A 22899-nucleotide genomic window follows, 5' to 3' on the forward strand; every position below is an offset into this window, starting at 1 on the left:
GTATAGTAATACAAACACACACACACACACGCACGCGCGCACACGCACACAGACACACACACACACACACACACACACACACACACACACACACACACCACACAAGGCCTACATATACATACGTAGTATGTGGAAAACAGTGGTGGGTGGGGGTTCAGAAAATATTAGTTAGAATAGAAAACCTCCACCTAACAGTTCCATCTCAAATAAACAAAGCTATATTTCTTCTTTAAACTCCCAAATTGTGCAAGTTATATATTCTCTCACTGTCACATAACATAATATAATAGATTAGAAACAGAATCAGTTGTATTTGTAACATTACAGTTTACATGTGTAAAGCAGCAGGGGAAAAATGTTTTGTAGTATTCCGTGAGGAGAGTATATATGATTATGTAGTTCTATACATCAGTCATTCTCAAACTTTTTCATGTCAAGGACCCCTGCCTGATGAAGGTCCAAGCGGCCGAAACGTTGCATCCTAAATAAACTTCTTTGTAAGCGGAGACAGTGTGTGGGACTCCCTCTCCCTTCTCCCTTTTTCTTCCATGTCAACCCCCATCATCTCAAAAATATTTTGGGACCAGCTAGGGACCTCCAGAAGCAAAGATTTGAGTTAAAAATGTTCGCTTTAAAAATATATATATTCAAAGATTTGCACACATTTTCAAGATTTTTCAAAAATAGAAGATCTACTATGAGCTTGTATATCGGCTATTTTTATTAAATAACCAAGTATAAAATATGATTAAAGTTGTTAAAATGATTGTGATATGATAGAGCAACAAATTTTGCTGGGGACCCAGCTGGTACCCCTCAAGGACCCCTGGGGGTCCCCGGACCCCACTTTGAGAACCACTACTAAATCTGCTATATTGTTTGTTCTTCCTTTTTTCAATAGTATGGTATTATTGAAAAAAGGGAGACAAAATAATATAGCTTGTGGTATTAATAATACCCTTCAGGGATTAAAATATCAAGACAATACCGATAGAAAATAAAAAGTTTTCTAAGTGGTTAGCATGTGGGGAATGTTTTTTACATAAATGTCAGGGCAATAATATGTAAATAATGTGGGCCATGTGGAACAACTTGCGAGAAAGAAAGAGAAGCCCTGTGTTATCCCCATAACAACAACCAGCGTTGCCATGTCCGCTTATTATAAGCTACTTTGGGCTTGTTTTTCTGTAAAGTTGCTTGTAAATATTCATTGGTAGTTGCGGGTTGCGTTTTTTTGGGGCTTGTTTCTAAAGTGTAGCTGCTTATTTTGGGCTTCTTTCCTAAATGTTGTTTAAACCAGTGGACTGTGGTTCTCAAACATTTTCATGTCAAGGACCCCCAAATGTATATGTATTTGTCCCCAGACCCCCTATACAGATTTGTGTTGTTAAAATGTTTCGAAGATATTCCACATTTTCACATCTTCTTCAAGGTTTTTGTTTAAAGAAAGATCTACAAGCTCTACAAGATCTACAAGCTTGTAGATCTGCTATTTTCAAAGGGCTCATGTAGCCCTAGTCACTTCTTTTTGGCTTGTTTTCATAGTTGCTTGTTTCTCTCGCAAAGCCTGGCAACGCTGACAACAACATGCAGGGGCTACGGGCTATCCCGCCGCTGACAGTAAAGCGGGTAACCAGATATTCAAAAACAATACGTCATCCCACAATGCACTGCGCCCCGTCTCCTTACAGCATTACCTCATCCCACAATCCACCGCGAGAGCAATGCCTCGGTTATGCTTCATCGTACGACGACGGACACGACCGCCGATCTGTAAGCCCACAGCGCGCCGCGTCAGTGGCGCGCTGAGGGCTTACAGATCGGCGGTCGTGTCGGCGCGCCGCACACCGCCGTACGGCCGAAGCGTAAACCGAGCTTGAAGAACAGTGTTGCCATGTTCACTAATTATAAGCGACTTTGGGCTTGTTTTTCTGTAAAGTTGCTTGTCAATATTGGTAGTTTCGGGTTGCGGGTTTTTGGGCTTGTTTCCAAAGGGTAGTGGCTTGCTTCCAATTTTTTTAAACCAGTGGTTCTCAAATATTCAAAAATGTTTCGTGCCAGGGAGCATTTGTGTTGGAATGTTTTTATTATTAATTCAAAGATTTTTGAAAATAGCAGATCTACAAGCTCACAACGCGTCGTGGCGCGACACGTTGTGAGCTTGTGATGTGAGCTTAAAGTGCTCATGTGGTGGCCTATAGTTGCTTCTTTTGGCTTGTTTTCCTAGAACTGGCTGCTTGTTTCTCTCGCAGAATTTGGCAACGCTGTTGTAGAATCTTCTGGGTGGTCGTCTAGGCAACGGACGGCACCTTATCTGAAGATTTCTGCAGGCCACGCCCCGTGGACCGCCTCCAGCCAATGGGAGAGCCCAGGCATGACATCATGGCTATTTTTAGAGAGGCGGCGGTAGCAGATAAGGTTTGTCTTCCACGCTGTACGGGACAGAGTATAATACAACACACAGAGAGAGAGTGGTGGCAAGACACTCACTTATTACAGAGCAACTTGGAGCTCCTCTCATTCCGTGACTTGAATAGAAGTCTGGAATTGTTTATTTTAATACAAAAATAAACTTTCTGAACAGTTTCTCACTGAATAATATAAAGTATTCGGCGGGACGGAAGTTTTTACAGGAGCCTCCGTGATTTTTCCCCCGGCAGCTGAAACGAAAAGACCGACAGGGAAGAGAAAAAGAAGGACTAAAAAAAAGTTGTTTTGAAAGAGACTTTCTTTTTTTTGTTGTTTCGGTTGTACGGTACTCTTCTATGTCTACCAAGATGGAAACTACATTCTACGACGACTCGCTCAACGCTTTCTCCCAGCATGACAGCGCGGTGTACGGATACAGCCACCCCAACAAGGCGCTGAAACACACCATGACACTGAACCTCAGCAGCGACCCGACGGGGCTCACCCTCAAGCCGCATCTGCGGGCGGCGAAGCTCGCCAGCGACATGATCCTCACGTCCCCGGACGTGCAGCTGCTCAAGCTGGCGTCCCCGGAGCTGGAGCGGCTCATCATCCAGTCGAGCAACGGCCTGATCACCACCACGCCGACCCCGACGCAGTTCATCTGCCCGAAGAACGTCACCGACGAGCAGGAGGGCTTCGCGGAGGGCTTCGTGCGGGCGCTTGCGGAGCTCCATCACCAGCACTTGCCCGGCATGCCGCCCAACACCGCCGCCGCAGGCGTGATCAGCGTCCCCTCGGCTCCCCAGAGCGGTGGCAACAACGCTGCCCTGGCACCTGTTTCATCCGGTGCCACAGTGTATAACAACAATGCCACCATGCGGTCTGACTCGCCGGTGTACGAGGACTTGAACACTTTCAACCCGTCGATCAGCACCGTCTCGGCGCCGAGTTACACAGCGCCGCCCCCCGCCATGTCCTTCCCGGCGGCCCCGCCGCAGCTCCCCATGTACGGGCAGCACTCCTCCGCGCTCATCCCGCGCCTCGCGGCGCTCAAAGAGGAGCCTCAGACCGTGCCGGAGATGCCCGGGGAGACCCCTCCTCTCTCGCCCATCGACATGGAGAGCCAGGAGCGCATCAAGGCCGAGAGGAAGCGCATGAGGAACCGCGTCGCGGCGTCCAAGTGCCGCAAGAGGAAGCTGGAGAGGATCTCCAGGCTGGAGGACAAGGTGAAGAACCTCAAGTCGCAGAACTCCGAGCTCGCCTCCACCGCCAACATGCTGCGGGAGCAGGTGGCCCAGCTCAAGCAGAAGGTGATGAACCACGTCAACAGCGGCTGCCAACTGATGCTGACGCAGCAACTCCAGACCTTCTGAGAAGGTTACAAAGACTGCAATGAACGACATAGACAGTTCGTTTTGAAAGTGAACGGCCGTATCCCTCACTGGATCCTTCTGGGACGATATGGCACGAGACTGGCATCAGGACCGGGGCTGGCACTTTACTCACAGTGCCCCCTAAGGAGCGCCACTCCACGACGGGGGGGCTCTGGACAGTGACAGTGACAGTGTAGCGGTGGACCGGAGGGGGGACTTATGGCAACAAGCAGGACATCTTTCTGTTTTGTTTCGTGATGTTTATTTTATTTTTTTTACAGAACAGGACAGGACTTTTGTTGACTTAGCCTACCAAACTCTGCATGGACCTGATCATCATGACCATCAACGGGAGACGTTCAGTATTAGAGAGAGGATTAAAGAACATGCAATAGAGACTTTTCTTGCTGTATCCACATGGCGCCAAATATTGGACTTGCTGGCTGAAAAGTTATAATAACAAAAAAAAAGCTGCCTGACGTTCTGAGTTACAGTACCTTTTTCTTATTTGTAAGAAACTGTTAAGTTAGAAAAGCTTCAAGATTTACTTGTTTCTTTCTAAGGTTGTTTGATGGGGTTTCACTCATTGCTATATGTATATAAGATCAACTTGGAGTACTTATGTTTACCATTTGTAATAAGAATACTGTATAATTTTTTATGTTTGTTTTCTGAGCACTTCAGAAACTGATCAATATTTAAGAAATGTAATAAACTATGTAAATTGAAACAGTGGCTCTGTGTTCTTTGACAGGGGGTGGGGGGGAGGTGGCAGTGGGTGTGTTATGGGAGCTTCACACAATAAAACATGTTGCAACATGTTACAAGAGCAACTAGCTCCCAGTACCTCCAAGGTAAATTCCATTAGTGCAGAGTATTGATCCTGTTTAAGTGATTGTGTTTCAGTCTGCCTGACCCCAGCTGCAGAACACTATTGCAAAGTGTGTGAGCAGAGTTGCTTGGCACTCTTGTGAGTCAGCTTCGTCTTTAAACTGATCAAATCATATAAAAGCAAAAAGCCTTCCAGAAAAATGCATTTTTACTTGCTGGTTTTATACCATATAAAACAAATAGGCTCTATGCACAACAGCCATATTGGAAAGAAATTGGGCCTCTTCTTACTTCCTTCACAGGTGTTACCAATGATACTAATGAAGGCTCTGTTCCATTCTGGTCAGGGTGCTGATATCGTGCATGTTGGCTCACTAGAAACACTACATTTTAGTTCCCAAATGGCCCCTTTATGGTGGGTGTGTAACTCTGAGAGTGTACAAATGGAACCAAATGGACCCTTACGGGATTTGGTTCCATTTGTACACTCAGAGTTATGGGGGTCCTTGAAAATAAGACAACCACTATGCCACACTAAATGGAACAGAGTCTTAATTAGTATCATTGTTAACACCTGTGAAGGAAGTAAGGAAGGGGCCCAATTCATTCCCAATATGGCTGCTGTGCATAGAGCCTATTGACAAAAATGTAAGCAGAGAGAATATTGCATGTACATGTAGGCTACTTGATAATACTCAGGCTATATCATGTTCATCTGTAGCATTCTGTTCTCCTATCATAAATAATGAGGCCCCCAGCACTCAGAAGTAATGGCATGTTAAAACCGATATTATTGATGATAAAACATAACTATAACGTTAACACGTGGTTACATTATTTAAATAAACCAGTAGTTATGTGGTAGCTATAGTGCAATATGGGAAAGGGACTATTTGAACTATATTTTTTTTATACCAGATATAACATTGTCATAACATAACTAACACAACATTATCAGTCTCAAATATTTTGTTAAATGGAAAATGGAAACACAACCCTAATTATTCCTTAATCAGTGGTGGAAGAAGTACACCATCGTTTTTACTTCAGTAAAAGCATCACTTCCACAATAAAGAAATACTCTGTTACAAATGAAAGGCCTGTATTCAAAATATGAAGGGTAAAAGTACAAAAGCATTGACTTTATAATATTGATGCCAGTACTTGGCATCAATATAAACTTACAGTGCCAAAGTAAAAACGAAACGTGTTGAGGCATTGTTGAGCTTGTAGATCAGATATTATTGAATAGCTGAAGTATAAAAATGGGGCTTAATCGGTTAAATGTGTCTATTGTAATAATAATCTAAATCTACAAAGTATCTAGTAACTAAAGATGTCAAATAAGTGGAGCAAAAAAGTACAACACTTGCCTCTGAGATATACTAGTGGAGTAGAAGTATAAGGTAGGCTATAGTGAAAAATTGACATAGTCAAGTAAAGTAAAAGTACCTAAAACATTATAGTACTTAGGTAAATGTACTTAGTTACTTATCACCACTGTTTACAATCAAATACACAAAGAACATCAATACTAGCAGACCGTGTTGGTACAGTCTAGAATAGATAACAATATGGTAGAGTAGACAATATTACAGGCTCTCTAAATGTTCCAGCTTTACTACTGCTATCCACAAGAGGGCGACATTGTCTAACCTAAGCAGTCGCCATCGCTGTCTGGGATCTTTATCATTTCACTGTCATTTACATTACATTAATTTAATGAATATAGATAAACTGTGTAAAAAAAATTACAATCATAATAGAACATAACGACCTATCACAAATTAATTCAACAGCTTATTCAAATAATGTATTGTCCTAGTATTTTATGCTCGAACTGTAGATTAATAGATGTCAAGATATTATTTAGCATGCATGAGTGGATGGATTCACACAGTGTATGTGTACGTATATTTGAAACAATATATTGACATTATTTTTTTACATCATTATGGTAATGTTTATTAAGTCACCAAAGATCAAATGATGACAAAAATCTATATCAAATACTGTAATGTAACAGTCTTAATCACTGATATAGGTCCTCCTAGATAATGGCAACACATAGAAGATCAACATCCATGAAACAGATTTAACATTTACATTATAGCATTTTGAGAAACATTTCTAATAATACAACAGCAATTGTGCTTATTTTCAGTTCAATCGGTTTAATTATACTTAAATGTACTTAAATGACAGGGGAAAGATTATTTATAAACAGTAACAGTCAGTGGGTCAGAATTTTGTATTATATTATATGTTATTATTATATATAATATTACCTTTTAAATGTTATTATTATATATAATATTACCTTTTAAGCATGCAAATGATGCAATGTTCAACATTAGTACATGAATGCCTATTTCAACTCCGGTGTATTATTCTGGGTCATCTCTAATACTATTAAGTGTGGCTCAGCTGGTATTGTATTGTAATTCACTGTTATCATCAAGAAAATCTGCTTTAATTGGGCTGTTTTGCCCAAATATGTGTGAACATGACATCATTCCGGAAGTGGTATCTCCTGACCATATAAGGACACCCTCTAGTCGGAAGATCTATCTACGTCACCATGGCAGAGGTGTGGTTTACGGGAAATGAGTCGCTCCAAAGCTGCTGGGCAGCAGTGTACCATGTGGATCAGACAGAGGTGGAAGGAGAAGTACTCATGTTTTTTACTTAAGTAAAAGTATAAATACTGCAGTGTAGAAATAGTCTGTTACATGTAAAAGTCCGGAATGCAAACATTACTTGAGTGAAAGTACAAAAGTATTGGTATCAAAATATACTTAAAGTACGTACAAAAGTAAAAGTACTCATTATGCATTATAAAGATCTTTTGAAAATAGCAGATCTACAAGCTCACAATGCGTAGCATTGCAACATGTTTTGAGCTTGTAGATCGGCTATTTTCAAATGGCCGAAAACTATGGCTGAAATGTTTACTGTATGTTTTGAGATGATCTACAAAGTAAATAGTAACTAAAGTTTTCAAATAATTGTAGTGGAGTAAAGTACAATATTTGCCTCTGAGATAAAGTGGAGTAGAAGTAAAAGTATTGACATTTTTAAACACTCCAGTAAAGTACAAATTCCTCAAAAGTACAGTACTTGAGTAAATGTACTTAGTTACTTTACACCACTGAAAGTAAACAATAACAAAAATCTGCCTTGAAGTTATGGGAGTTGCTTTGCATGCATATATGGACACAATTCAATTATTGGTAACGTTCCAAAAAACAGAGGCAAACAACTTCATGATAGACATTTGGGCTTACTTAAACAAATGTTGCTCCCATGATAACTAACAGCTTTAAGCTGTTCGTTAATTGATTAGTAATACATCTGATAATTACATTTTTGGATAATTTATAATGGTTTGCTAAATTAAACATGTTGTTGCTGCTTGAGTTGATATTGGGCTACACAGGTGCTCCTTGAGAGCAAAATGTTCCAAGTTCAAGGTGTTTATTGTCACATAAACATACAATATACCTGACCTGGTAGCAGCATTATGGTCAGTGACATTCTTGCACTTCAGCCTTCTTCAACAGTGTGGAGAATATACAAATATCATAAAATTGTTCAAAAATGATTACTACAATTAGTTAAAATTAGTAGTAATAAGTAGTAGTAGTAAGTAGTAATAATATTAATAGTGATAAGAAAGGGATCATATAAGCAAAATGACAATTGCCCGTAGTAAAGGAGTGGGGAGCAAATTAGCCTATATAATTGTGTGTGCGTGTGCGTGCGTGTGTGCGTGTGCGTGTGTGTGTGCGTGTGTGCGTGCGTCTGTGTGTGTAACTGTTCAGGGGTCTGCCATGACAATAGCCCAAGGGGCCATAGGTGCACCGATGCTCAAATTCATACCATACAAACTATGTTCAGGGGTCTGGCATAATAATTGTCACAACAAAAAAACTAAATTGCACACATATGGGGCACATAATACAGTAGTGTTACAGCAGTGTTTAACACTTCCAAATGGTCATAATTCTGTGACCATTGCTCAGATCAGCGCAATATAGGACTAGATTTGAAGGCTGTGTAGCGGCCTGAATATCTAGTTTTAATATAGCCCCCTATATAGACAAGATCAGAATATTTGTAAACAAACTTGTAAGCGTTATTTCTGGGTAGAATGTCTATGGACATTTACACAATATAAGATAAAGTGTCCAGAACATTAGGCATGTCTGTTTGTCAACCTGTGGATATTTAGAACAAAATAATAGATGTCTAATAGTCAATAACAAACAATATCATAAATGTCCTGTTCTTCCAGAAATAAGGTTAATAAATAATACTTCTCCAATGCAACTCTGCCAGCACTATCTACCCAGAAATGCATTTTTGGTTGTGGTGAATCATGATGATTTGGTCTATAGGCTTCCATGATATTACACAATGGGAAAAACACAGTGAGGAACAAGAGGAGAAGCAAGCTACAGATCGTCATCATGAAGCAGTTTTATGAGGATTCACAGCAGGCCCTGTTTACGAAAACAAGCAATAACTTCATTGCAGGTTTTAGCAGCATAATGACAACTGGCCAAAGCCACACAAAGGACAGGTAGAGTTATCCACAGTAAATGCTGTCTCTATTTACCTGGTTGCCTAGGTGAGATAATTCACTTAGCAATGAGATATATAATACACACATACACACGCCAGACAGTCCAACTTATGAGATCTCTATGGCTTGCTGAGCGTGTTGGCATATGATTATATTTACTAGAAGTTCTTTCTTTATCCTATATGTCATTTTAAAATGATCAACGCAAATCTCAAGGCTTTTCAGAATTCTAAAGCCGCACACAATGCTAATCCCTACGCTATAGATGTGATCAAGGCAAAGAAGTCGGATCTGGTCTATGGCATCTCACATACCGAGCACCTGCTGGATCTTCTCGTCACAGAGGGAGTCATCACAACTGCCAAAAAATCCATTGTTTTGACCATCGGGACACAGAAGGAGCAGAACTCCAGGGTCCTGGACATCCTGGTGGCCAGAGGTGAGAGGGCATGTCGGAAATTCTTCCACCCATGCCTGCTGCTGGCAGAGCCGGACCTTTATCAGCGCATCAAGGCCTATGTGGGGGTTGTGAACGAGCACATCCGAGATCCTAGGAGACAGCTGATTGGGTATTTGCTAGAGAGGGATGAGGAGGGATTGGTTAAGATTAATAGACGGGCTGTCGCCCAGAAGACTTCTAATTCAGAGAGTAAGAGCTCTAAAACTCAAAAAAAGGACAGGACCACAGTCCCAGTGTGGTATGAACCAGCACAGAGCAAGCCACAAAACATTTTTGACACTGTTGCCTCAGACGACTTGTCACTGCTGAAGGAGCTGTTAGAAGGCAGTGACATTAACATCGTTAATCCCACCAACGAAACGCTGTTACACATAGCCGCCGAGCATGGCCACCTGTCAGTCATCGAGCTCCTCCTCCACAGAGGGGCCAGGCTGGACCTGATAGACAGCAATGGTCGAACAGCTCTTCACCGGGCAGCGAGCAGGGGCCACACTGAGGCGGTCAGGGCCCTCGTAAAGAGTGGGGCCCCCATTTACCTCCAGGACGAACAGGCCAAGACACCCGTCCACCTGGCAGCCAAGAACAAGCACCTGGAGTCAGTCAAAGCCCTTGTGAAAGAGGAGAGCAGGCAAAAACAGATGCAAGACTCGTTCCTCCACATCGCTGCCAGAGAGGATGACTGGAGGTTGGCTGAGGTGCTGCTGCAGAGTGGGGCTGCTGTTGATGTTAGGAATAGCCACAAGGAGACAGCCATGTTTCTTGCAGTCACTGGTAACAATGAGAAAACCGTGACTGTCCTTCTTAACGCAGGGGCAAAGGTTAGCCATGAGGACATACTTAAAGCTATTGAACTCAATTATGGATCGGTACTGCATTTACTGCTTGGTGAGTCTCAACCTCATAATTGTGATATACCTGTACTTGCTGTGCACAAAGTATTGTAATTTTAATCATACATCAGTACATCATTATTATCACTGTAGACATTAATGACAATTTCAATAGCACTGAAAAAGAGAATCTTTAATATGTAAAACTGTGAATACTCACATTTACAATTGTGCAAATCTTAGCGCATGCCAGGGGAGCCCTGAGTGCGGAGACCCTGGGCTCTGCTCTCTTCTCAGCTGTGCAAAAGAACCAAGATGAAGTGGTGACTGCCCTGATAGACAATGGAGCTGATGTAAATATGTACGACAAGCAGGGATACACTGCCCTCCTGTTGTCTGCTGAGTTGGGGCACACAGAGGCATTCAGGTAAATGTAATACTCTGCGTGAGACAGGCCATTCTTAACTGATTATCAGCTAGTTTTATATTCAACAGAGCCGTTAATTGTATTCATTTTGAGCCTTAGGTTTGAATTAGTCTGCAAGAATGAAAATCTAATCAAATCAATCAAAAAGCAGTACTCTGGTTCCGATGGTAGAATCTCTGCCCTAACATAAATTACATCAAGTAGTTTTTAGCGAATATTCTGGAATAATTCTTCAGAAAAGACAACCTCAGCGTAGAAATGGACAGAGTAACGTGGCAACATACTAAATGTGTGTAGCATGTAATGGTCGTTAAAGTGCAACATTAAACTTTATATGAATTAACCTTTCTATGAAACATGATCATATCCAATCATTCTTTACCTGTTTCTTGATGGTATGATCAACCACTCAAACAAAATCTATGATCTCCTGCCGGACCCAGTGTGAAATCCCCGGCAGGAGACTAGGCTACATCACAAGAAGAGCCAGTTCAGTCAAGACCACATTATACACAAAATATATTAATCTCAAAATTGGCTCTCTGTTCATTTCTACTCTGTGAAGCTACTGAACCTAGGCAAGGAATCTGGGAGAGAATGTTTATTGTCTAACGCAGTGGTTTTCAACCTTTTTCACGTCAAGGACCCCCAAATTGACACATATTAGCCCACGGACCCCCTATTCAAAAGATATGCCAGGGACTCAACCATTTTCATTTCTTGGGGGTCCCAATCTACACTGTATCATCATCATTAGTGTTTATTTAACTCTGAGTGTACAAATAGAACCAAATTGGTTCCATTTGTACACTCTCAGAGTTACAGACACATAAGGGTCAATTTGGTTCCTAACTATTAATTTGGTTGGGGACCCCCTGGAACCCCGTCAAGGACCACTGGTGGTCCCCGGACCACTGGTTGAAAACCCCTGGTCTAACGACAATAAAAACAAAATAAAGCTGTTTTCGTACGTGATTGCAAACAACAGAAGTATCTGACTGAATGACAACTCTATTTTTGTTTGACTTTATTTGACTCCAGAGCTCTGGCAGCAAAACAGGCCAGACTTGATGCCACTCTACCCAACCTCTCCTCAGTGTTACACCTAGCTACCCAGAGTGGCAGTGTGTCTATTGTACAGACACTTCTGGAGAAGGGATTAGATCCCAACATCACAGGACCTGAGGGCCATAGCCCTCTGCACGTGGCAGCACGACACAACAGGTCAGCATTAGCTGGTCTGCTGTTGAAAGCTGGGGCTCAGGTAAATTCTGACTTCATTAAATAGATACAGTATGTAACCATTTTTTTAGAAGCAATCATTCTTGGATGGCCATTTTGTAGATCCCTAGGGACACACAGTATAACCTTGCAAATTGTACGGCATTTGGTGTCATAAAATTAAATATAGCGCTTGGGTGGCAATGTGGCATAGTGGTAAAGTGTCTGCCCACCACCGCGGAGGTTGACGGTTTGAATCCACTGTGCTGCATGCGGCTTTGTCGAGGGTCTTCTTACTTCCTTCACAGGTGTTACCAATGATACTAATGAAGGCTCTGTTCCATTCTGGTCAGGGTGCTGATATTGTGCATGTTGGCTCACTAGAAACACTCCATTTTGGTTCCCAAACGGCCCCTTATAGTGGGTGTGTAACTCTGAGAGTGTACAAATGGAACCAAATGGACCCGTAAGGGTCCATTTGGTTCCATTTGTACACTCTCAGAGTTACTGTATGGGGGTCCTTGAAAATAAGACAACCATTATGCCACACTAAATGGAACAGAGCCTTAATTAGTATCATTGGTAACACCTGTGAAGGAAGTAAGGAAGGGGCCCAATTCATTCCCAATATGGCTGCTGTGCATAGAGCCTATTGGGGAGAAAAAGGTGTAAAAAAATAAAGTTAAATATATACTACTATATATACTACTATACTATGAGTGAATACTTAACAAGTTTGGTTTTATTTCATTAGGTAAATGCAGCGAGTCAGGACGGCGTGACTCCTCTTCATATTGCCAGCCAGCAGGGTCACACAGAGACAGTGGGCCAGCTTCTTCAGGGCAAGGCGGACCCAGGAGCCAAGGACAGGCAGGGGAGGACAGCCCTGCACTGGGCAGCATCGACCCAGAGGGAAACCCCCGTGGTGGGCCTTCTCATCTCAGCTGGAGCGGACCCAAACACCGGTGACAAGGAGAAGAAAACCCCCCTGCACCTAGCCGCTGGCGAGGGAAGCACGACCGCCGTGACGTCACTGCTGTCCCACAAGGCAAAGGCCGGGGCCAAGGACATGAACGGCTCCACCGCTCTGCATTACGCAGCGGCCAGCGGGCAGGCTGCGGTGGTCACGGCGCTTCTTCAAGCACTGAAAAACAAGGGAGCGGACGAGAGGAACGTATGGAGGAAAACCCCTCTCCATGCTGCGGCTGATAAAGGCCACCACAGAGTGGTCGAGCTGCTCCTGGAGGCCGGGGCAAAGATCAACGCTATGGACAACAGTAAAGACACACCCCTACACTGTGCTGCTCGGGGTGGCCACCAGGAGGCAGTCAGGAGACTGTTGGGCTGGGGTCAGGCCGGGCAGGCGGGACAGGGCAAGAGGGCAGATCTGCAGACCACCAACAACGTGGGGAAGACTCCGTTGCAGGTGGCAGAAGGTGAAAACACGTTGGAGCATGAGGCCATCGCAACCTTGCTTAAGAGAAAGATGTTTCTGATCAAGTAGGGGAAGGGAAGATGGACATTTTGTAGGATGAATTATAGTAACTTCATTGAGCAATCTATAGCCTAATTTAAGGGGCATTGCTCTTGATTGATATCTTTATTGATTATGAAATGTCACATGTAACATACACCATAATCAAAAGGATAACGCAAAAAAGCATAGAGCTTGTTTCCATTGGGGTCCAGTTGTGACAGTCCACTCATTTTGTAGCTCAGACAATGTGAATGACTGTGCAAAAAAAGGCAGTGGGATTGTGGAATTATGGAAGGACTCCCATATCTAAACATTTTAACAGTAAAATATTTGCCTTTCTTAATTAGAGGCAACACAATGGGTCTGGATTCAAGGAATTCGTTATAAGTAGGCTGCTTTACTATAAGTCTTGTCCATAGTGAAATAGATATTAACCTGATTAGCTACACTACAACCTATTATATCTCCAAATGTTTATTTGATTGAATATAAATACGTATCATATCCACCGTTTCATTTTATTGACTGAGATATTTGAATTGTAATTTGCTTTCACTATAAATAACTGTCAACCGTCGTTTCCAAATTGGCCACAGGGTGGAGCCAAGAATCAACCTGAGAGATTAACCTGACCCAGACTTTTAAGAACGCCTATATCAATGGATTTGAGAACTAATTTAAGCAAGAAAATACTACCAATTTTTTACTTTACTGGCCATTGTCATATAATTTATTCAGTAGGCTACTACAGTTCAAGGGTGTTTATCACCTAGGCTACAATACAATAAAAAAAAAGAGATCCAGAATATATTTTCAGATAACATACACAGATTAGTCATATACTACTCAAATGTTCCAAAGAAAGGTCAAGATAACCGCAAGAGTATTGACAGAGCATTGTACATCTTATAACTGATCTAAAAAAAAATATATATATGGTGAGAAAACCAACAAACTACAAGGGTACCACCCATAGGTACCACCTGACCTAGCCCTGAAATATGACTGACAGTCATGGATGAACTTCAACCTGGTGTTTACACTTTTTCCATTTATGACCCGTACATCTACATGAACGTTCAAATTTCAAATATAAAGTGCTTACCCCATGGACACGGATATTACAATTCTGTTCGGGCTCACAGAAGTACCCGTATATTCCATATTGTTCAATAAGAAGCATTTTAATCCGATTGGTGGCCATTTTCTCCGTATTCTTCCATACGCTTTCAGTTACGGGACCTTATCGGTTGGAAGGTGTATTGCACTCTGATACATTATAACTCTATGCGAAAATGGCCATCAATCGGATTAAAAGGCTTTCTATTGAAGAATACGGAAGATACGAGTACTTTGAGGGCCCATACATAATAATGACATCAGTGGTCATGGAGTAACTACTTTCTATTTGACATTTTTTGATGGTTTATTTGATGTACGGACTGTAAATGGAGAAAGTGCAAACACCAGGTTGAAGTTCACCCATGACGGTCTTGACAGGGTACCACCCTGCCTCCGTTGCTAGACTACTACTCCCACGTGACCACGTTTTCCAAAGTCACGTGACGTGGTGGGAAACAACACTCAGTCAGTGCATTATTAGCCAACTCTATGATTGTTAGCCGTCCATTTATTACACGTTTTACAACAACAACACTTAATGTGTAAAGATGGCAAGGAACGAGGAGAAGCAACAAGGAAGACTGAACAGACTGTGGCTTCAGAAAGAGAGAGAGGGCAAGTTGTTGTTTGTAGCCATGCTTCATTAATAACATGCTGGAGAGTTGTGCATCTCTGCTAGCAGTAGCAGGCTAGTTGCCTTCAGTATGAAGCTGACTGTAGCCATGGTTCACATGACGCTCGTCTGTCACAAGCGTCATGGAACCACTTTGGTTTTCGATTTTTTTTTTTACATTTACAACTCTCACATGTACATAAACGTTCAGATTTCAAATATAAAGTGCTTACCCCCAAGCCACGGATGTAACAAAGTTACTTAGTTATACTTTCGTTTCCACCACTGCATAGAGGGGCTGCATGACAGCCTACAGGTATATGTGCTAGTTTGCTGAATTAATTATTTAGCTAACAATGATCTATACTGCCCAAATCCCATATTGTTTAAGTATGTCCATTAGAAGTAAAAAATAAATAAAAATAAGAGACATGCATTACCTACCTATAGGTTACACAGAACACACGACATACTCTCATTATTCCACCCTAAGTAGTCCTTTGGTAAAAAAAAATCTGATGTTAGTATGCAATTGGAGCAGTCTATGCCAATGTTAGCCTTTATGAAAGAGATGCAATAATGTAACATGGCTTTCATATTTTCTGCAGAGGGACGCATCAAAGTACATGAGCGGAGACCCAAATTGGTAATTTATTAAAGCTGCAAAAACACCTGTATCTGTTCTCGCATGATAATTACATTTAATAGTGCCTAAATCCATTTTAATGTCATTATTTTGTTTTCTTCTACAGTCCACACTAAATTCTGCCTCATCTGTGAAAAAGTGGATTCCTAGTATCAAGAGTGAAATTGAGTATTACCTGCAGGTAAATTCTAATAATGCATTGTGTGGTGAACCTAATTCCAACTGTGTTGGCAATTCATAAAGTTGTTCAGGAAAAATGACAATGGCCGGATCCATCGCAATGATGAGTCATGCTGACCTCTACAATACGTCAGTTTCATGTCCATTGTTTCCCTCTCCAGATGGAGAGGTGTTGATTTTGTCGACTAAAACGTTGACGAAAAATGTTTGTCGACTACCTTTTTTCACTGATGAAAGCCAAATAAAAAACAAATAAAAACTAACCTACGATGACTACAACTAAGACTAATATATTGACAAATTCCGTCAACAAATAAAAACTAGACTAAAATGTTAGTGAGGGTTTAGTGGAGAAGAGATCCAGTAGAACTAAAATACATCATTTTATGTTTGGTTGCACTCGGGTGTTGCGCTCTGAAAATAGCAGATCTACAAGCTCACAACGCGTTGTAAGATCAGCCATTACGACACCACCAAGGCACCACCAAAATACATTTTAGTCGACTAAATCAACTCTAGATTCAGTCGACTATAACCTTATGATATTTGTCGACTAAAACTAGACAGTAAAACATTTCAGGTGACTAAAATATGACTAAAACTAAATGGAATTTGATTCAAAAGACTATGACTAAAACTGAATCAAATTTTGCTGTCAAAATCAGCACTGCATTGCAACAGTGTGTGAACCTTTGGGAACTATACTGATACAAATAATGCTTTTCTTAATATTTTACAGCAGTCCCAGCTTTCCCACTACCCGGAAAGAAAGATAGCAGAGTTCCAGCTAAGCATCGATGGTCTGGAGAAAGAGTACAAACGCTTCATCACCAAGCTGCGGGTTCTCGACCCCTCCTGTAAACACAAGCCATGGACTCCCCGGGCGTATGCCAAGAGGAGGGAAGACACACAAGACTCTCCAAGCACCGGTCAGTTTGACAAACGTAAAGTCAGAGCAGTGTTGATTTTGACAGCAAATTCTGATTCAGTTTTAGTCATAGTCTTTTGAATCAAATTCCATTTGATTCGAATGGCCGCCGGGGGGCGGCCATAGCTAAGTGGTTAGTGAGCCTGCCTAGGGAGCCAGAGGCCCTGGTTGCCACAGGTACGATTCCAGGCCAGGCCAGCATATGTGTCGATGAAATGAAATTTGTCCCTGAGCAAGACTCTTAAAGGACAACTTTGTTTTTTTACAACCAAGGTTTATATTTTAGCTTGTAATTAAAGTAAATAAATGATGAGTGTAATTTTTTTTTCCTTTACTGCTTTCTATAGTTTTAGATTTTTTTGCGATATTTTTTACGGTGGGCGGGGGCATTCTGTCCGGTGGCTAAATATGCCTTTTTTACACAATAAAAAAGGTCCGGCTGTCTGAGATGGCCAGATGTGAGTTACTGGGGGCTAGAAGAGCTACTGTAAATAATAATAAAGAAACGCCGGGTTAATGTGTTAAAAAAATACATATTTAGCTACAGGACAGAATGCAGTACATTTAAATTTTTTAACACTCATCTTTTATTTACTTTAATTACAATCTAAAACATAAACATTGGTTGTAAAAAAACAAAGTTGTCCTTTAACCCCTAATTGCTCACAGGTTCTCATTGGAAACAAGACCGCAAGGACTTTCATGAACGACCTGCTAAAAGGAATTATCCTCATCCTTATTTAGTTTTAGTCATATTGTAGTCAACTGAAATGTTTTACTGTTCTAGTTTTAGTGGACTAAATATCATACGATTATCGTCGACTAATTCTACAGCTGATTTAGTCGACTAAAATGTATTCTGGCGGCGCCTTGATGTCGTCATAATGGCTGATTTTACAATTGGTTGCATGATGAAAATAGCCGATCTACAAGCTCACAACGCGCCGCGCTGCGACGCGTTGTGAGCTTGTAGATCTGCTATTTTGCGCAACAGCCGAGCGCAACCAAACATAAAATGACTTGTCTTTTAGTTCTACTGGATCTCTTCTCCACTAGTCCCTCACTAACATTTTAGTCTAGTTTTTGTTTGTTGACGAAATTGTCAATATATATAACATTTAGTTTTAGTCATCATACTGTAGCTCAGTTTTTAATTTGTTTTTTGTCAGTGAAAAAAGGTAGTCGACCAACATTTTTCTCATAGTTTTAGTCGACAAAATCAACACTGAGTCAGAGGATAGCTCAAAGCGACTACATTGTCCGATGTCACTATGCGATTACAGATAAGAGGCTAGGATGAGAGGAGAGGCTGAGATTGCATACTTCATCATGCAGTAGATATGTCATAGATAAGCTATAGTTTGACCACATGAAGTCCGAGATCCACATGGGAGACACGCCATTTTTAGGCCCTGTCTTTTTAGAGAAAGAAAGCCACTTGCTTGCAAAGGTTATTATAGTTTTGCATTTTTCATTCATTTTTATTTTGTTTTGACTTTTTGTTTTCAATTTGAGTTTAGTTTTTATTTGTTTTTGAAGTGAGTTTGCTAGTTTAGTTTTTTTTTAATTAGTTTAAGTGTTAGTTTTTTATTGTAAAATGGGTTATTTATTTGGGTGGATAATTTCGTATCCACCTAAAACAATTCTAGGCGTACATGAAATATTGACAAAGATGAAAACTCATAAGATGATACCATTTATGTGTCTCAGAATAGGGCTGTGAACAGTTCAGAAACCTGCCTACCAGTAGTCTGGGAGGCATTGCCTCGGAGTTTGGACGGCGGGGGCGCGGCCACTGCGTTGTGATTCAAATCAACAGCCAATGAAGAAAATGGGGCGGGATCCACATGCAGTGGGTGTTGCATCTAAATAGGATCGACGGGAAGCAATTTCCCCTTGAGAAATTTCGGCCGCCATTGTTGTGTACTGCTGTTTGCCTCTCGTCGGACTTTTTAGACGAGTTGCACAGCTCTCAGACCGGTAAGAGGCGTGTCCGCTCAGATTCAGAGCGTAAATAACATCCCGCCCACAAATCCCAGGGCTCTGGCCCAGAAGTTCCTCGCCGAGCCGGCGAAAACTTCTGGGAACTCAGATTAGCCTACCAGTGAAATAATCAGTCGGCAGGTTTGGTCATTTCAACTTTTCATTATTTTTTTTATTACTGGCCACGGTCACACCGCACTTTTATTTTACCTCTGGGGTGGAATCTGCCAATGCAAATTTGTTCAATGCAAATACATGGATTCATGGAAAAAATGCGCAAGACCATGAATCCACGCATTTGCATTGACAAAGCATTAGCAGATTCCACCCCAGAGGTAAAATAAAGGTGTGGTGTGACCGTGCCCCTACAATGGGTTCCATTTCTGCATGCATATTTTCTAGAATAAAGGCTGTAGTGTCTATTGGCTTGGAATCCCTTTTGAGGATATAATTGGTACGCAGGTTTCTGAACTTTCCATAGCCCACCAATGAGACACAGAGTGAGTAAGTGGAAGCTGTGGCAGCACCTTATAATGAGCATTACTAAGGACCAAGGACCAATTATATAAAGATTTAACTGTAATAACTGTTGCTCTCACCGTAATATGTTAGAAACGGGTATCACTCTGTTAGTTCAAGATATCTTTTCTTATTAGAAATCTTTTTTTCAAATACGCTTCTCCATTTTCATTGGATTGGGGAGGGATTTAAACCAATAGTAAAATGCATAGCCTCACTGAAATAACCTGGAGCCCATCTTATCAGACTTAGTAATCAGTACCTTTTGAGTGTTTGATTTGTAGTAGGGAGGGGAGACAGAATTGGGTTTCTGTTTCATTGTTCTTGATAGGATGATAGTATCAGACCTTACATCAAACAAATTACAAAGCCTCTGTTCTCTCCCTTGCTTTCACTCTCATTCACAGTTAAGAAACCACGGTATTGTGAGCCACATGACGGCGGTGGTCCCCTGAGGGGAGCTGAAAGCGACTTGGCTGGCGAAAGGACAGAAAGTCACGCAGCCTCAGAAGAAGCTGAGCCCAGAGCCCCCGTTACCACCAAGCCCACTCCAGAACCTCCAAGGCTAGTAGCGTGTGCAGACCAGGACCAGCCCCTCTCTTTTGACCGTACCCGACTGGCAGTGGCAGTGGCTGGGTTTAGAGGAGCGGTAGCTCAGCCAGGTTTGTCTCACACACACAGTCTAGTCAGGGCGTTGCAGTCTGGCCTGCCAAACCTCTATAATCCCACTCTGGGACAAGCTATTTGTAATCAGAGCAGAGACGTTGTTGAAGAGGCTGGTGAGAGAAGGACAGCAATTGAGGACATTGGTGGACAGGAAGGTGAAGTCAAAGAGCAGAATCCAGGGTCTGACTCTACAACAGGGAGGACCACGAAATCCTGCATCACTGGGATGATGGAAGCAGGGAATGTACTTGGACTAGGCTGTTATTCTTCTTCAGATGAAGACTCTGACACGTGACACCGGTAGATTACAATGTCACCTAGTATGTCAGGTGTACGATTTCGTACATGTGGTTAAGATCGATGACATGCATTTTTTTGGCAACTCACGATGCTTAGTCGAACCTTATAGGTATTCTGCTGGAAATGTCAATGTAGGTGGTAATAATGTAAGAGATTGCAGTATGTAATCAGATCTGTGACAATACAAGAATGACTAGGCATGTGGAAAAGGATTAGTCTTGAAAAATGTCTTGAGTGGAGAAATGGTCTTTCTCATGAAGTCATTCTGTTGCGCTTGTACTGTGCAATCAGTCATCAAGACCACACTTGCAGGCTGAAGACTAAATACTTGCTGACTAAGTGAGTCACTGGTTAGACCTTCTGCATGCTGTGATAGCTGTGCACGGCCTGGTTAGACCCCAAACCCCTCCCTCATATCCCCCATCTGACTTGCAGCTTCGAGGGCTGCTTTCTGGGAAACTGGTCGACTTGTTGAAAGCAGGAACTTCACATAGCTTATGGTTCCCTCTGACGTAGCGTACTGTGTAGACACAGCGGTCTACATCGTTTCTGTCGGGTGGAAACCTCATGTGTCCTAAACGTTACTTTTCTGAATTAAAATTCTAAAATAGCAGGTCTACAACCTTATAATGCGTGGCATCACAACACGTTTAGAGCTTGTAGATCGGCTATTTTTGCTACTTTTGCATAACAGAGTAGAGCATTAAGTTACGAAAAAAAGTAAAATATGAAGATAAGAGGTTTCTGGCCAAACAGCAACGACATGCACAATGCACCAAAGGGGGTTCCCTCTATAGGTTTCCATGTCCCTGTAGAGACCCGGAGAAATGAAAGTCATTCACCTGACACAGTTGACAGCACATGTGTTGCACATAGAGTTTGTACCAGAGAAATTATGTCAGTTGGTCACAAAGAAAGATGATGTAATTTGTGTTGCGTGTTTTGTTTTCTGAATAAACTTGAGCTTGACATTACAGTGCATACTGCATACAGCCCTATTGGCCACATAACAATCTTTATCAGTATCATTTTGCCGATTCGTCGATAACCTATTATTTCCATGGTCATATTGACCGATATTGATTCCAATATTGCGGTTTCCACCAACCGTGATCCTGGGTACAGATACAGATCTAAATAACACTGATTTAACAGTACTTGTAATTCTTTATTTACTCTTTTAAACTGCAAACGTGAAAGCCTGCATAAATAAGAGTTTCACCTCACTTTTACCTGTAATTGCGTTGTCGCATTAAAGTTGATTGATGAGATTGGGGGGGGGGGGGGAATACTTAATTATACCTGATTTATTAGGCCAAACTATAGAGCTGCTCGCACCTCCGCTCTACGGACATGTGGAGGAACGTTATATTTTTGGATGTCGGATATTAAGGTGACATATGGTAAACGGTTGTCTTGCCAGATAAAAAAAGAATAAACACCTGCACACTGTAGGGCTCCAATATAACAGATGCTTTATTGCACAAACAGTAGTAATTTAGTTAATAAATCATCTGTTATATCGGAGCCCTACAGTGTGCAGGCGTTTATTTTATATTCGCTCAGCACCTGCCCAAATTTGGGTTTGGGATGTTTGTCCTTCCTCCTCCTCTTTTTCAAATGGTTGTCTTGCTCCCTCCTTGCATGACTGAAGCTGAACAGTCTTTGCAAATGGATGGTGGTGTCACTTTCAGAGCTGTCTTTCCACCAATGCATGAATGGGGTTGGCTCAGAATTAATGTTATATTGGTGCGATATATATTAAAAAGAAATGATCTGTCTGATGCGATAACCCATTTTAAAGTAATTATCAACTGGTACCGATATATTGACCGCTGCGAAATTCATCCCTATAAAATAATAAAAAAATATAAATGAGTTATTTCACTATTTTATGTCAGACATTTAAAGCCATGAATCACAAAATGGAAGATGGTGTTTTTGATTTACAAAAAACCTGTTTGGCCTGTAAAGGTGATTGCAGAAATGGTTTTAAATGTCCAAATAAAGATGGATTCTGCAGCACATTTTGCGTAATGGTAATTAATGGTGTTGGAACAACAGATGTTCAGGAGGCGGAGAAACACACCTTTACTTCGCCCACTCACCAATCTACCTGGCGCTATTTATACCCTGTCAGAACTACAGAGAAACCCCTTATTCGCTCTCGTACTTCGTACTCAAGCTCGTACCAGCGTTTCTGCATCATGAGTTCAGTGGAACTTTTCGCTTCTGACGACGACACCCTCATCATCCCGAGGAGCCCGACGCCCATCAACAGGGTAAGTCCGCCCTCCGTGATCCCACCCAGTCAGTCCATCAT

The 22899-nt window shown here is 41.7% G+C and overlaps 3 protein-coding genes across 3 annotated transcripts; all 3 read left to right on the forward strand.

The window, feature by feature from the left end:
* The first annotated feature begins 2457 nt into the window (after window positions 1-2457).
* jun (Jun proto-oncogene, AP-1 transcription factor subunit) lies at window positions 2458-4509 on the forward strand. The gene has a single exon (XM_084067102.1). The coding sequence runs from the start codon at window positions 2766-2768 to the stop codon at window positions 3783-3785; it is 1020 nt and encodes a 339-aa protein (XP_083923228.1). The 5' UTR covers window positions 2458-2765; the 3' UTR covers window positions 3786-4509.
* Window positions 4510-9399: 4890 nt separating this feature from the next.
* On the forward strand, window positions 9400-13646 carry caiap (CARD- and ANK-containing Inflammasome Adaptor Protein; the record flags this gene model as incomplete). Its single annotated transcript, XM_084065927.1, has 4 exons — window positions 9400-10435; window positions 10738-10921; window positions 11963-12185; window positions 12897-13646. 4 exons carry the CDS (start codon window positions 9400-9402, stop codon window positions 13644-13646), a joined length of 2193 nt encoding a protein of 730 aa, XP_083922053.1.
* A 1567-nt stretch (window positions 13647-15213) lies between these two features.
* LOC311051782 (uncharacterized protein) lies at window positions 15214-21634 on the forward strand. Its single transcript, XM_084066422.1, has 5 exons — window positions 15214-15356; window positions 15963-16000; window positions 16107-16181; window positions 16920-17109; window positions 20018-21634. The coding sequence occupies exons 1-5, from the start codon at window positions 15290-15292 to the stop codon at window positions 20569-20571; spliced, it is 924 nt and encodes a 307-aa protein (XP_083922548.1). The 5' UTR covers window positions 15214-15289; the 3' UTR covers window positions 20572-21634.
* Window positions 21635-22899: the final 1265 nt, after the last annotated feature.

This window comes from Gymnoscopelus microlampas (assembly GCF_963454915.1).
Source record: "Gymnoscopelus microlampas genome assembly, chromosome: 9".
In the NCBI taxonomy this organism is placed as follows: Eukaryota; Metazoa; Chordata; class Actinopteri; order Myctophiformes; family Myctophidae; genus Gymnoscopelus; species Gymnoscopelus microlampas.

Excerpts from the sequence above, each read along its gene's own strand:
- LOC311051782 (XM_084066422.1), top strand. The coding sequence starts at position 15,290 with ATGGCAAGGAACGAGGAGAAGCAACAAGGAAGACTGAACAGACTGTGG. Across the intron at positions 16,182-16,919 it reads AAATTGAGTATTACCTGCAG|CAGTCCCAGCTTTCCCACTA; the intron begins GTAAATTCTAAT and ends AATATTTTACAG. Across the intron at positions 17,110-20,017 it reads ACAAGACTCTCCAAGCACCG|TTAAGAAACCACGGTATTGT; the intron begins GTCAGTTTGACA and ends TCTCATTCACAG.
- jun (XM_084067102.1), top strand. The coding sequence starts at position 2,766 with ATGTCTACCAAGATGGAAACTACATTCTACGACGACTCGCTCAACGCT.